The sequence below is a fragment of the Diachasma alloeum genome, unplaced genomic scaffold, assembly GCF_001412515.2.
Source record: "Diachasma alloeum isolate Michigan unplaced genomic scaffold, Dall2.0 Dall_scaffold_00513, whole genome shotgun sequence".
Classification (NCBI taxonomy): Eukaryota; Metazoa; Arthropoda; class Insecta; order Hymenoptera; family Braconidae; genus Diachasma; species Diachasma alloeum.
Window position 1 is genome coordinate 591,675 of NW_021680645.1, and position 14,849 is coordinate 606,523.

Consider the following 14,849-nt stretch of genomic DNA (forward strand, 5'->3'; position numbering starts at 1 on the left):
TCAATCTTACTACCTCAATTATTGGTTAATAAAATAGTTAAAAATTGGAACATTTGAATTGATAATACTTGAATAATCAGAAAACTATGGCTATAATTTTTAAAAAATTCAGAAAACTTCTGATCAAAACCTACGTTTTGATTTTTTTTTTAGGTATTTTCGAGCATTGAGAGTCGAATTGTGCGAAATCTCCTTTTTTATCCATAAATATTCTGAAGAAACGCAAAAAAATACCGAAAATTTTGAGGCCGGACTTCCCTGCGAGATTTGGTGAAATGGTTCATATATAAGTAAAAACATCCACGTGTTCCCCTCACCATTTGTCTAATTTCTTTCAATTTCTCTATAAACCGCGAAATAATGACTGATTAGTCTCAGAAACTTCCCATGGGACACCCTATATTTTTCACCCAACTCCCCCAAATCATGCTGGACCATGAAATCGATCAATTTCACGAAATTTAGTGGATGGACGTAATCATCCGCATTATGAGCGTAGAGTTTAATTTACGAATCACGCGATGACAAATCGAGTGGTTCCTCCCTAATGTCAGAGATGAAATAGAGTAATGACGCAGTTTTTTCGGACGAGGCTCTAGGTATAAAAGCATCCGGTCTCGTAGGCCCACTACACTTGTGCAAGAAAAAATGCGGCTTGTAATTTTTGGAGTTCTGACGGTTTGTGCCATAGTTGTGAGCAGATCGGTAAAACCTGATGACTTGAAATTCGTGGATTTCGACAGAGGAATCCTTGGAGCTGAGAGACCTTCTGCGGAGAGCGAATCAGTACGTAATAATTTAGACAGACTTTAACCACTTCTGTGTTCAGTTTTCCTGTAAACCCAGGAATGTAATTGCGTAATATTATAATTGAGCAATATTATAAAATATCAGTTTGTAATGTATGACGGAATATGGAAATAACTAGGGAAAATCACAGACCGGATCGTTTTTACCCGGTGTAACTACAAAAAACTTGCTTGACCTTGAAAATACTCCTTGTGCTGTAATTTTCATACGATTTTAGATTTTTCCTTCCGAATGGAAGTTTTGTTTTTGGTCGATTTTTCGATTTTTTAATTTTGATTGGAAATGGTCTAGAGTGTCATGAAATGTGAAGAAATTATGTTTTTAGGGTCATGTCTGTATGTATGTATGTGCAGATTTGGGTTTTTGGTGATTAATTTTTAAAAAATTCAACATAAATACGGTGAAATTTTTAGATACAAATTTGCAATTTTGACTCATGACAGTTATAAGTGAGCTCTACTTTGGTGCGTTGTTTCAGCCCGATCGGTCCAGTAGTTCCTGAGATATAACAACTTGTTTAAATTTCCTTTTTCCTCAATATCTCACCAACAACTGCACCGATTTAAATTTTTTTTCAAAATACTCGTTTCGATGACCTCTACCTAGATGAATCATATCATATATACTGATTCATACAAAGTTTGGAGATATTAGCGTTTTTCCGTTTTTTCATTAAAAATTTTGTGCGCACGATACTCAAGAAAAAATAGAGATAGCGACTTGAAATTTGGTATGCTTCTAGCTTTTATAATATGAAAGGTTCGTATTTTGGATGGAGGCAATCGGCCAAGCGGTTCTGGAGATATTCAAGTTTTTGTATAAATGTATTTCTTCAAATAACTCATGAACTACTCGACGGATTTCTTTTTTTTTTTTCAAAATACTCATCTCGGCGGCGACTATCTAGATCAATCAAAATATGTATACCCGTTCATAAAAAGTTTCCGAGATATTCCCGTTTTTTTTTCATTCTTGTGCGGAAATTTGGTATGATTATATCTCTCATAATATTAAAAGTGCGTATTTTTAATGGGCGTAATCGGCCAAGTGGTTTGGAAGATATTCATTTTTTTATAAATCCGTTTTATCAAAAGGTTAAATATTTTTTCCTGAACACTTTACAGAGTGTAGACACTTTTAAAAGACACTTCCAAAAATTGCCTAGGATAAAAACAAGTTACAAACAAAAAACAAATTACAAACAAGTTGATATATTTCAGGAACTATTGGACCGATCAGGCTGAAACAAAGCACCAAAGTCATACATACAGACATGACCCTAAAAACATTTCTTCACGTTTCATAACATTCTTGACTATTTGCAATCAAAATTAGAAAAACGAAAAATTGACCGAATAAAAATCTGCTTTGTGCTTATTTTATAAGAAAAGGAGATATTAGTTGAAAATCATCAAGATAAACAGCAATATCAGATTTAGAAAATTATTAATAGGCCTACTCATCAAGCAATCTTGAATCCAGCAATCTAATATCTAATTTTGAAGGTTAAATTTCTTCAATATCAAGTGTTAGTTAATAATTTCCACGTAGAAATAGAATTAATGTGGTTGCGTATGTGTGCCTGTCTTAGGAACTGGGAAGCGCTACGGATCCATTCGGAAGCTTACTACCAATGGAATTGGTAGAAATAAAAGAAAGAAAACGACTAATGAGTCAAAAAGTAACGGTCGCATGCCTTCTGTCGAATAGGCTTGAACCCCTGCTTGTTTTTTAATGTTCATTAAACTCTAAAGAAAAAGTTAAGGATCCGTTTTACTTTATTCGCAAGACCATGAATAAATGAATTTTGAGATTCATAAATTTTTCGCTTTTCTAGAGTAATAGGACTAAAAATTCATTGTTTTTAGTAATTGAATTTTGTAATCATACGTAATCAAATTTTTATGAACAAAAAAAAATGGCACTTTGAAGCAAAAAGGCGGGTTCAAAAGAAAATCTGAAATTCAAAATTCATTTATTCATGATCTATTGAGAAGAAAGTAAAACGGATGCTTAATTTTATTGTTTGGACTGTAACGAACATTGAAAAAAACTAAAATCGCATGAAAACTACGGCGCAAGGAGTATTTTGAAGATAAAAACAGGAAAAACTGACGTCCGCGATTTTCTCTAGTTATTCCCATATTTCGACATATATCACAAACTGTTCAATGGGTCCCAAGGCCCAGTGAAAACTTAAAATTCACCGACGTATCCCTTTAACAAGAGTTCAAAAAAATAGAATAAGTTCGGAGTCTTAGAAAAATCCTTTCATGATGGGACCCTTCGGAAAGTTGTTTCATTTCTGTATATTTAATAGGCGACACTCGATCCATACATTGTCTCCATGATGAAGAGACCGAGGAGAAAAGGATCACCACTGGACACTCTGAATGTAAAGAAAAACACTTTCGTTTGCAATAATTTGAAATCATTCAAAGGCATGCGATTATTTGATAAATGACTGACTTCATTCGCAGGTGACTGTCGAGGACCTTTCAAATACCTGAGATATCAATTCATATATATTTTTCTTTTTTTTAACCCTAGATTGGTCACCCTATGTGGGAAACCCCGCTGCGCGCTGTAATAGTAACAGTCATAATTGAAAATCTCAAAATTAAATTAATCATGAATTAAATTTGCCGCCTCAGATGACTCAAACCAACGAGAAATAAGCGGCGTGGCAGACATTCGAGCTATCGATAGTTATCGACTTTAAGTGTATGTTCTTTTTAGAATAGGATTACAATTGACTGGCTAACCACAAAAATTGAAAAAAATTTGACTTTGTCAATTGAAGTTTCTAAAAAATTATAGTAGTTTTTAGAACAATATATATTTCCCAAAGTTCCTAAAAAAATTATTTCGAACAGATGAATTATTTTTTCCCATATTAAATGAAATTGCCCATGACGCGATGTTGCCGGAAACTCGCTAAACGCGCCCGGGCAGTGTAGAGTAAATTCGGCAACGCTAAAGCCTAAATAACACAGCGGCGAATCCCCGCGGAGGTGACCAATCGCAGAGTCGCACTTTGTGACCGGACTAGGGTTAACACATGAAATTTTATGTAAATTTTTAATGATCAACAAATGATTGTTCAATAAATAAATAAAGCACACAAGTTTTTAATAAACGCAAATTTAATAAATACGTTTTCAGTATTTTACACATTTATTCAGTTATCATAAAACAATAAAATTATTTCAGATTGTATCATAAATAAGTTGCTCTCCATCCTTGTCGCAATAAAAAAAATTATTCAATGGCCACAACTACAGGGGCTTCGTCATCGTCTTCATCCTGTAAGCTCTCAAAGTCCCACGAAAATTTGCTAGTCAATCTGTTCCTGGCTCTCACAGCCTCAGATTTCAATCTGCCATCAACCTCAGGATTCGATTCAATGTTGGAGAAAAGGATGCGGAGATGGTGATAAACAAAGTTATTACTCGAAACAATATCACAGAGGAGGTCCTCAGGGACGTGGGTCAACTGTATTTCAAGTGTGCGTAGGAATTCAACATAAATCGCGCGACGCTCCGGAATAGTTTTGTCGGCACGACATATGAGGGAGATGAGTTTTTTCCAGTGTTCAAAGGCGTCCCAACTCTGGCCCACGAGGAAACATACGAAGGATAGTTGCAGCTCACCTATGATTTCCATTGGCCTGAGAATTTTTTCAATTAAGAGGAATTAATTCGCTTATTTTCTAGCAGAATAAAGTTTTATTAAATTTCCAAACATTATTCATGGAGGAGACATCTGTTATTTTAGTCACGAGATCGAAGGCGCGCTCCGTACGTCTATCACTATAATTGATTTTATATGATTCATCGCATTATTATTGTAAGTTGATTTGAATCAATGTTATTTCACTATACAAATTTCTATAGTATTACTAAGGTGAAATTCGTGGGAAGTGATGAAAACTTCTTTTGAAAATCCATGAATTTTTTTTTATTGAAAAGGGATGGAAATTTCCATCGAAAACTTCAATGGAGGATCAACACATGTTCTGTTGGAAATGATGTTGGTATCGAAGATCAGAAAATAGTTCAATGTTAATTCATACGGGCATTATCGATAGAAAACCATGAATATCTCGGACACTAAATACCATCAAGTCAGTCCCTTTTATACAGACATATAAACCAAACAGACATATATACCATTTACTCAAAGATATAACTCTTTGTAGACATAATTTTTGACTTTGCCTTTTTTTCGCTGTTGTCTTGTGAAAACTTTCAATGGATCTCATGATCGAATTTTCGAAAGAGCTACATATAATTGTCCGTGATTGAGAACTTCTCTCCGTAGATTTACACCAACATTACCAATATCGTCAACCAAATCAGTATAATCACTACCATCATGCATGCGATTTCTCTTGCAGAACATTCAGGAATAAAAGTGTGACATCTCCTTTTTTATATGAAATAATGAATTCGATTCAATCACTCATTACATTATATTAATTCGATAAAATTTTTCATCTTCGATTTTTATTCTTTGCTATTTTTTCATGTATTCTATCAAAATTTGAGAATAGAAATTGAATTGATGGGTATTGTTTCATTATTTGAAAAAATATATCAATTTTAAAACTTTCCGGAGACACTGAAAAATCGAAATTTTTATTTTCTTGCTGATCACGTATCTCTGTTCGTTTTTTCACTTTCTTCCATTGAAATTAGATCATAGAAAGGGAATATATTGATATTTTTTCGTAATTAAAAAAAAAAGTTTTGAAATTTTTTAGAAAAATAAAAAATTGTTTTCTTTTATTTTCTTGCTGATAATCTCTCCCTGCATTTTTCTCAGTTCCTCTCAATGAAATCAGATCATGAAAACGAAAAATTTCATTTTCATGATCTGATTTCATTGAGGAATTATTATATTATACTGATATTATTTAACATAAATATCTCTTCATTTAAAAATGAGAAAAATTGTTCCCACAATTTGTATACTACAATAAGAATAGAATCCAATAAATTTAAGTTAATCTTACCAGAAAAAAAAATTGGAGAGAAAACAATCAAATAAATCAATATAATATAACATAATCCAGCGACGGGCGCGAAGCGCCCGTTCGCTAGTTCAGAATATAATTGAATAAAGGGGTTTTATAAAATCACCCATTATATCATTATTTTCTATTTATATCATTATTCATTTTCGAAAATTTTGAATGTGCGAATGGACACATTTCGAAATGAAGTAATCTAGAAGTAACACTCATTCCCTAAATTAATGTCCATTTCATAAGAATTCTTCATGCACGAAAGATGATTTTGCTACTCACTCTCTGACTTTTTTGAACAGAATGTTGAGTGCGTAACTCGAGTCCAACGAGTGTTGAGTAATTTCCGTGGGTGTCGCATCGTCGGGGTAATATTTGTCCGGTAATTCGGTCAATCTTAATTCCGTCCCTGGTAGGGGCTTCATGTCCGGTAGCAAGAGGTCTTCTTTTTCTTCAAGAGTCATTACTGGGCGTCTCCGTTTACGAGTTTGAGTGCCTCTTGGACGAGATGCATCGTCACAGTGGGCCAATTCCAGCGCAGATCTGACGTATCTGTTATTTAAATGATAAACAATAGTGAAACGTTTTGAATTTGAACGTTGAATTCATCTCAATCGAAGATCAATACATTTCTTTCGTTAAGTGAAGAGGAATCCGACAAAAGTCATGTGACCGTAACTTTTTGCGTTATTCGTCTTTTTCTTTTTTTATTTCTACCAATTCCATTGGTAGTAATCTTCCGAATGGATTCCTAGTAATTCCCTATCCCTGTGACAGGCATACAACCGTAACCACATGCTACCGGGTGCCTACAGGACAATATTCAACTTTTTAATGAAAACGATTTGTGCAAAAGGTTAAATAACTCCAAAACTGCTGGGCCGGTTGCGCCTATCCAAAATACCAATCTTCAGTATTGTAAGAGTATTGTAATTTCCTATTCCCATTTTTTCTCAAGTTATCCTGCGTACAGGAATGAAAAAATTTAAAAACGAAAAAACGAGGAAACTTTGTATGAACGGATATATATATTTTGATTGATCTAGATAGTGGCTGTCGAGACGAGTATTTTGAAAAAATTGAAATCTGTCAAGTAGTTCATGAGATATTTGAAGAAATATATTTTCACAAAAGGTTGCATATCTCAGGAATCGCTCGGCTGATTGCGCCCATCGAAAATACCATTCAGTATTATAAGAGCTAGAACCATACCAAATTTCAACTTGCTATCTCCTCTTTTTCTCAAGTTATCGTGTGTAGAAACTGTATATTAAAGAGTCCATACGTTCTGAGTGACCTATATAGAGGCCATCAAAACGAGTATTTAAAAAAAAAAATTGAAATCGGTGTTGTAGTTTTTCGGATTTTGAGGAAAAACGAAATTCATACAAGTTGTTACGTCTCAGAAACTACTGGACCGATCAGGCTGAAACAGTGCGCCAAAGTTAAGCTCAATAATAGCTACAATGAGCCAAAATTTCAGATTTTTATCGACAAATTTTACCGTATTTATGTTGAATTTTCTAAAAATTAATTACCAAAAACCTAAGTTGTCAGATACATACATACAGCAATGACCCTAAAAGCATCATTTTTTCACGTTTCATAACATAGACCATTTACAATCAAAATTAGAAAAACGAAAAATTGGTCAAAAACGAAGCTTCCATTCGGAAGCAAAAATACATTATTTTAATTCATATTTTGATGTTGATAGTGAGAACTCCTCACCCACATAGTGGTCGACATCTCTCCATAAGATTATTATCGATTTTACTAGTCAATTCTTTCCAAGGCTTCCACATGTCGTAGGGATATGGCCCAAGGAATTTATCAAGATCCTTCAAATTCTCCCTGAATCTGATGACGGTTTCTTCATCGACTTCTGTAATAAAAATTCCCTTTGGATTGGATCAAATTTCAATCGTACGTTCTTAATGTTAATTTCAACCCTCACCTTGATCGTCAAGATCCTCAGCCATTTTACTCCATTTCTTGACGAGTAATTCTTTCTCCTTGAACATGTGGAAAAAACCAACTCTAGGGGACAATTCCCCTAGTTCATTTACTGCACTAAAATTAGATGTAGCAAATTAGTGCATATTTATGGGCCAGTGATTTTATCTTTGGAATTGATTGCAAGTGAATATTCAGGAATGAAATAGAGGGAAAGAAAATTAGTGAGTTGTTGACTGTCACATAATAGTGAGTTTTTTTGAGAATAAAATATACAGGGGATCCCAAAACTCATCGCAGATATCGTAAGAATAGATTGGGGGGCGGGGGCTTATTTGGTGACGAAAACTCTGAAGTTTTTGCCCTCGACACTTTGTTTATGAGTTATCAAAAAAAACCAGCCAATTCAATGCAATTCCCTGATAGAAAAATCATATCGCCTCTCCTATTTATGGCAAAGGGATAATGGCATTCAGCACAGAGAAAAAAATTATTTTTGCCAAATATTTAATTACTTGAGAGAAGCATTTATTTTTTTCAAAATGGTATTTCTGCAATGGAGTCATTCCCGGGCGAGTCTGATTAGATTTCTATTATCAGAATAATGTTGCTCTAAAGGATAACTATATTGCACATGATTTTGGATGAACTCCTCCAATGATTTTTCATTTCATTATTCTTTTTTTCCTGAATTTCTTAGTTTTTAGAGGGAAGAATTTTAATTAATTTTTTAATGATGATAATTATTCAAGTTCACTCAAGGTCATAACTAATATGATCATCCTCTAGAGCAATATAATTGTCATAATTGAAACCTAATGAGGATTGCCTCGACTGGGGAAATACGATATTGAAAAAATAAATACTTTTCTCAAGTAAATAGATATTTGGCAAAAATATTTCTTTTTCTCAGTGTATATTGTGGTCTATACCAAATTTTCAAAGGTATATGAATATCCTTAAAAACGATTCCTACAAAAATTTCTTCATCTCCCACAGATTCAGAGAGATAAAGTGAAGGTGACTATTACCTGTAATGTATGAAATGCAATCCAGGAGGTATCATCTTCATCCCCTTGAAGTTTTCTCCTGTATTCCAGGACTTTAAGTCAATACCGAAATCTGTACCTTTGGGGACTTCAGTGATGATTATCGTCCCTCCATTTTCGAACAGATATTTGGCTAGTTCTGGTGCCATATTTAAGGCATCTCTCGTTGCCATCTTCTGCGATTAAAAAAAAATTTTACTTATTGTTTCAATGAAAAACATTAGTTAGACGACCGCAGGTAAACGTTTCTTATAACAATCTCGTTTAAAAATAACTAGGAAATTGCTCTTGTATTGAATATAGTATAGTGATTTTTGCTAATAAATTAGCAATATGTTTCCGAATGGTTATTTGGCACATCATTTCCTTCAATCATGTCTAATTCATTGTTTATTTCATTTTATTAAATTGAATAAGATTTCTTTTCAACGAATTTTATCAGATTTTCAACTTAGTTGAATGTTCTTATTATTATTTTTATTATCCCTTTCTTCTATACAACCAATTGTCTTTTGTACAGTTCTATCTCTCCTCTCAGCCCTTCGATAAAATGTTAATAGAAAAATGTTATTTATACATAATTGAATGAATTTGAAACATCACATATGAAGAAACCATCAGAAAACTCACTTTCAGGGAAATTCATGAAAAATTCGAAATTTTCGATAATCATTATAAAAATCAAATCAACCAATATAGCTACCGTAATCATCTTTTAACTTCGACTTAATGGCATTGAAACAAAGATTTTACGCTATGATTGAACTCATTTGAAGTATGATATCCAAAGATTCCCGGGAATTCTGAATTTCAAAAAATACAGAATTTTTGCAAATTTTCAAATAAATCAAAATAACGATTATTGCTATCGTCTTCATCTTCGAACTCGGTCAAAAGAACATCTAAACAAATTTTTTAAGCCATCATTCAATCAATTCAGAACATTGTTTTTTAGTTATCAGAAAAAAAACAAATTTGAAAAATTGTTAAAGTTGAAAAAATAAATAAATGAATTAAATTTTAATTAATGGTGATTGCTACGGTTCAACAATATCTACCATTTGAACGATTACAATGCTTCAATTCGGAAGCAAAAATCTTCAAGGTCATTTTTACGGAGAAGCAATCACGCTATTGGAGGGTAATATAACTGGCCGCTAATTTTTTCAAATAAAAAACAGGAATTTGCAATGATTGCCACTGCATAAAGATGAAATAATTTATTTTGTTCTGTAAAATTACTTTGATGTTAACCTCAAAAAATTATTCCATGATATATGCTTGAACGAAATTGATTACTATTTATTCTAATTATGGCGATGAATAAATAATGAACGGGAGGAAATTATACTTACAGAATATTTGATGATTAAAATGATTCACACTATGAAATTCTCCGAATGACTCGGAAGTTGTTTACATTCGTCCTGTGGTGTTGTATCACATCATCGCATGGACACGTGGGCGCAGTGTCGAGACACTACCACTATCAAATGATCATATAGAGGAGCTTGGGGTAAAATGGACACTTTTGACTTTTTTCAAATGTTAAAGACAGCTTGAAATGTTGATGAAATTCAATATTTTTTTTCAATGCAAAGAACATTTCTTTCCCTTTGTAATTAGCCTAAACTGAGCTCAATTGATAAATTTGTTTCTGAGTTATGAGTTTAAAAACAAGTCCAGTGTCCATTTTACCCCATCCTCCCCTATAGAACTTTGAGTTCATAAATCAAAAGTTTATAAAAAAAAATTTTTTGACTATTTTGATTTTTGCAAAAATAAAATCACTTTATTTATGTCCACAATTTTGAATACCAAACATTCTTTCATGTTAAATATTAGGCTGTCCTTAAATAATATTTTACCACTATGCAATATATCACGAAATACTGACCAGAGAAGGAGATTTAATATTAAATTAGTCCTGTCAATGCATTTATTTTTCCTAGTTTTAATCAGATTCTCTCAGAAATTGGCATGAATTATAAAACAATTGAAATTTGGGATTAACTTTCAAGACGTCGATTCTGAATTAAACAACATAAAAATATAAAATTCATACGAAAAAATGATTTCAATAACTAAAAAATGAAGGAGGAATGAAGGTGAATATTTACATAATCTATTGCTCGACCTAGAAATAATTTTTTCTTTTTTATGCGAATAGGAATCATTATTCTCGTTTATTAATTTAACGTTTTTTGTTTCCAGGAGATTCCCTCAGGGAGTTGATACGAATATTCATCGGTTTGTTTCGTCAAATTACAAAATAATTGGGATAAGCATTTGTAATTTAATATAAAAAGCAATCGATTGAGGAGTAAATCGAGGATAAGAATATAAAATTTATAAGAAAAAAAAATTCAAAAACTATTCAAAATTAAGGAGAAATCGAGAAGAATGTTTAGGTAATCTATTGTTGCATCTAGAAATAAATTTTCTTCTTTATGAAGAATCACTTTATTTATGTTCACACATCTGAATACAATACGTTTTTAAATATTAAATCTTAGGCTGCTTTGTATAATAACATTTTATCACTATGCAATATATTACGGAAATTGACCAGAGGAGAAACTTCAATATTAAATTACTCTGGTTAAACTCTCAATCAACCCTTTTTGTTTCAAGCAGATTCTCTCAGAGAGATGATGTGAATATTCATCAGTGTGTTTCGTTAAATTATAAAACAATTGGAATAAGAATTTGTAATTTAATATAAAAAACAATCGATTATGGAATAAGTAGAGGATAAGAATGAATTCATAAGAAAAAAAAATTTAAAAACTATCAAAAATGAAGGAGAAGTCAAGAAGAAAGATTAGGTAATTTATTGTTGCACCTGGAAATAAATTTTCTTCTTTATGAAAATAAGAATCACTTTATTTATGTCCACAAATCTCAGTACAAAACATATTTTTAAATATTAAATCTTAAGCTACTTTCAATAATAACATTTTATCACTATGCAATATATTACGAAATACTGACCAGAGAAGAAAACGCAATATTAAATTACTCTCGCTTATTAATTATCGATTATTCTTCTCGTATCAATCAGACTCCCTCAGAGATTGGCACTAATATTCTTTAGTCTGTTTACCTCAATCATGAAATAATGTCCTGATTGTATAATTGGGCAACGTTGTTATTTTCAAGAGAATTCACTCTTCAAACTCGAGAGAACTATTTGTAATTTAATATCAATTTTCTTTGTCGTGGAATAATGGTCAATAAATTACGTCTTAATTATAATATCTCTTATTGTCAATTCGGTCAGGATTAATTACTTTAATAGAGAAATCATAAGAATTTCAGAAATTGATTGTAATAAATAATAGGGGACGAGCATCTGAAGTTGATCGAAAAAAATAGTTTGAGAAATTGTCAAAAATAATATGAAATAGTAGAATGATGGATGGGTGGTGTTGCAGGATGAATTAGGATGAATACTTGGATGATCTGTCGTTGCATCTACCAATCGTCATCGCTGTCAGAGAACACTGGTATATCTGGTGGATCCAAATCAAGACTCACATCAGGGAGTTCAAATTTCGATGATAATACTGGTGACATTGGTGGTGTTAGTGGCAATTCAGGATCTGAGTCGAAGCCTTCAGGTACGATTTGTACTTCACATTTAGCCTTACGTATTTTTTTCAATGCCTCGAGATCACTGTCCAATGAATATGCTGAAAAAATCAATAAAAAACGAGAATAAATAATAACGTAATAATAATCCGATAAAATTTGTAGTCTCCAATTTCCCATTTCTGTCATTTATTCTATTCATTCTATCAAAAGACAAGGATTCGAAATCGAATTGATGGGTATTCTTTCATTATTCGAAAAAAATCGATTTTAAAACTTTGCGAGACATTGAAAAATTAATGTTTTATTTCTTCTCGCCTACGTTTTTTGAATTTTTTTCATTTCTTCTCGTGGAAATTGGATCATAAAATTCCAAAATATTTATATTCTGCTCATATTCGAAGAAAAACCAGTGATTCCAAGTTTTCACTGACACAAATGAAGAAAAACAAATTTTCTCCATTTTCTAGCCGATTATCCCTCTTCACAAATTTTCAGTCTCCAATTCGTGATTGTTGCAATTCATTGCCATTTATATAATTCTATTCATTCTATCAAAAGACAAGGATTCGAAATCGAATTTATGGGTATTCTTTCATTATTCGAAAAAAAAATCAATTTTAAGACCTTCTGGAGGCATTGAAAAATTATTTTTTTTAGTTCTTTCCGCCCACTTTTTTTTTTGCATTTTTACATACATACAGACACCGTCTAAAAATTGCATATTCAGACTTTCTAGACCATATTTCGTTGCACTAACACTAAAATAATCTTCATTTCGTCTAGAGTCACTCAGATTTGGTAAAATGTGAGAATTCTATTTTCATGTTTTTGTATTTGATTTAATTGGATTAGATATAAAAATAGAATTTAATTGGTACATACGGGGTACCAAGTGGTCATCTGTATAGATGGGGAAACACTCAGGCTCTGGGTAGACGAATCTCGTCTTCTCGCTACTCTTCGGTGTCACTGGCTTTCTGAAGAGAAGATCGTCAGTTCCTTTCTGCTTAATTGTCAGATTGAAGTAAGGGGATTTGGATGTTGGGGAGAGACTTTTCAATTGTTTCTCACGAACAATCTGAAGCTGAAGAAATGAAAATGAAGATAAAAAATTATATCAATGCAATACGAATGGAAAATTCTAGCGGCACTGAAATCGACGAACAAGGTTATTTCGAATTTATTTTTAAAACAAGGGTATCTCGAAATTCATTTTTCGAGTTTTCCTTCTGTTGATAGCTGTATCAGTGGTATGAATGCATTAAAAAGTACAAATAACATGAAGTAGTTCACATTGGAAGAGAAATAAAATGATTTGCGAGCTCCATGAGACTTCAAAATGGATGTGAACAACCAGCTTTCACATGAATTTTGAGATACTCTAGTCTTAACGAGAATTTTGAGATACCCTTGTTTTAAAAAGAAATATGCAATCCCCTTGTTTTATCAGGAAATATCGAAATGTTGGAGAGATAATAGAAAAGAATGAAGAATTTCCATTTCCGACCTTTGGAATAGAATACAGAACAAAAATAACAATCACCTTCGACACTACTTCCTTCTGGCGAGGTGTTGAAGGACGCATAGCACAATCAAGAGTGTTGACCTTGCCCTTGGCCAGAGTGAATGTCTTCTGGGATGGAGTGCAAACATTTAACTCACTTTTGGGTCGAATGGATAGCCCCTTTGGCTTGGGAGTGCTCCCCTGCTTCAGAGGCCCACCACCGGCCCCCAGGGCATTCGTCTTCACCGAGAATCTGCCCAGTGCATCCGTGGACCCTAGAACAATCCCAAAAATTGGTGAAAATAACAGCCAAAAATGAAATTCAACAGCCGAAAATAAAATCGAAAAGCTTTAGGAATGAAGAGAGAAGTGAACATCAGTTTTTAATCTGCAATAACTCAAGATCGGCAGAGTAAAATTGAATAGTTTTGCTTTTACGCCAAAGATATTTTCATAGCCTTTAAAATAAGTGCTGTTTTATTCGAATTGCATCGTTGGGTCAGCAGATATGGATGATTCCACAAGGTTCATTGCTCGGGAAAAATGTAAGCTGAAACATTTCGACTCACCAATTTTTTGTTGATTCCTGGAGGTCACATTTGTCCCCCCGAATAGATTGAAGATGCCAGACATTTTGTGTCAATGTTCTTTTGCTCCGAAAAGCGTCAAAATTTCGTTGAATGTCAAATACAAAGTCAAGTAATTTTATTTCCAGGCGAATTCGATGTTGCTCTTGCTTCGATTTTCGTTGTTATGGCGATTGATTCGACAGGATTGTCCAACCGTCGAAGTAAAAACACTATTGCGCATGCGAGAATATGACGTCACGTCTGTGAATACGGAGATTGCCTTCGGTGGGAAACCCAGTAGGAATGTTTGCTCCATAGTTTTACGAAGGAGATTC

At 32.9% G+C, this 14,849-nt stretch overlaps 2 protein-coding genes across 3 annotated transcripts; both read right to left on the minus strand.

Annotated features, from left to right (window-relative positions):
• Window positions 1-3,944: 3,944 nt before the first annotated feature.
• Window positions 3,945-10,299, minus strand: LOC107042727 (protein AAR2 homolog). 2 transcript variants are annotated; one of them, XM_015263893.1, is made up of 6 exons: window positions 10,200-10,299; window positions 8,827-9,017; window positions 7,797-7,912; window positions 7,571-7,724; window positions 6,122-6,391; window positions 3,945-4,480 (listed from the first exon to the last, which is right to left on the minus strand). In XM_015263893.1, exons 2-6 carry the CDS (start codon window positions 9,015-9,017, stop codon window positions 4,072-4,074), a joined length of 1,140 nt encoding a protein of 379 aa, XP_015119379.1. In that variant the 5' UTR covers window positions 10,200-10,299; the 3' UTR covers window positions 3,945-4,071. The 2 variants fall into 2 exon arrangements, with proteins under 2 accessions (XP_015119379.1, XP_015119378.1); XM_015263892.1 differs by having other exon boundaries at window positions 8,827-9,020.
• Window positions 10,300-11,707: 1,408 nt separating this feature from the next.
• On the minus strand, window positions 11,708-14,769 carry LOC107042730. Its single transcript, XM_015263896.2, has 4 exons — window positions 14,515-14,769; window positions 13,985-14,220; window positions 13,324-13,525; window positions 11,708-12,539 (listed from the first exon to the last, which is right to left on the minus strand). The coding sequence occupies exons 1-4, from the start codon at window positions 14,576-14,578 to the stop codon at window positions 12,322-12,324; spliced, it is 720 nt and encodes a 239-aa protein (XP_015119382.1). The 5' UTR covers window positions 14,579-14,769; the 3' UTR covers window positions 11,708-12,321.
• Window positions 14,770-14,849: the final 80 nt, after the last annotated feature.

Excerpts from the sequence above, each read along its gene's own strand:
- LOC107042727 (XM_015263893.1), bottom strand. The coding sequence starts at position 9,017 with ATGGCAACGAGAGATGCCTTAAATATGGCACCAGAACTAGCCAAATAT. Across the intron at positions 7,913-8,826 it reads TTGCATTTCATACATTACAG|TGCAGTAAATGAACTAGGGG; the intron begins GTAATAGTCACC and ends ATCTAATTTTAG. Across the intron at positions 4,481-6,121 it reads CTGTTCAAAAAAGTCAGAGA|GCCAATGGAAATCATAGGTG; the intron begins GTGAGTAGCAAA and ends AAAAATTCTCAG.
- LOC107042730 (XM_015263896.2), bottom strand. The coding sequence starts at position 14,578 with ATGTCTGGCATCTTCAATCTATTCGGGGGGACAAATGTGACCTCCAGG. Across the intron at positions 14,221-14,514 it reads CAGGAATCAACAAAAAATTG|GGTCCACGGATGCACTGGGC; the intron begins GTGAGTCGAAAT and ends GGATTGTTCTAG. Across the intron at positions 12,540-13,323 it reads AGATGACCACTTGGTACCCC|CATATTCATTGGACAGTGAT; the intron begins GTATGTACCAAT and ends TGATTTTTTCAG.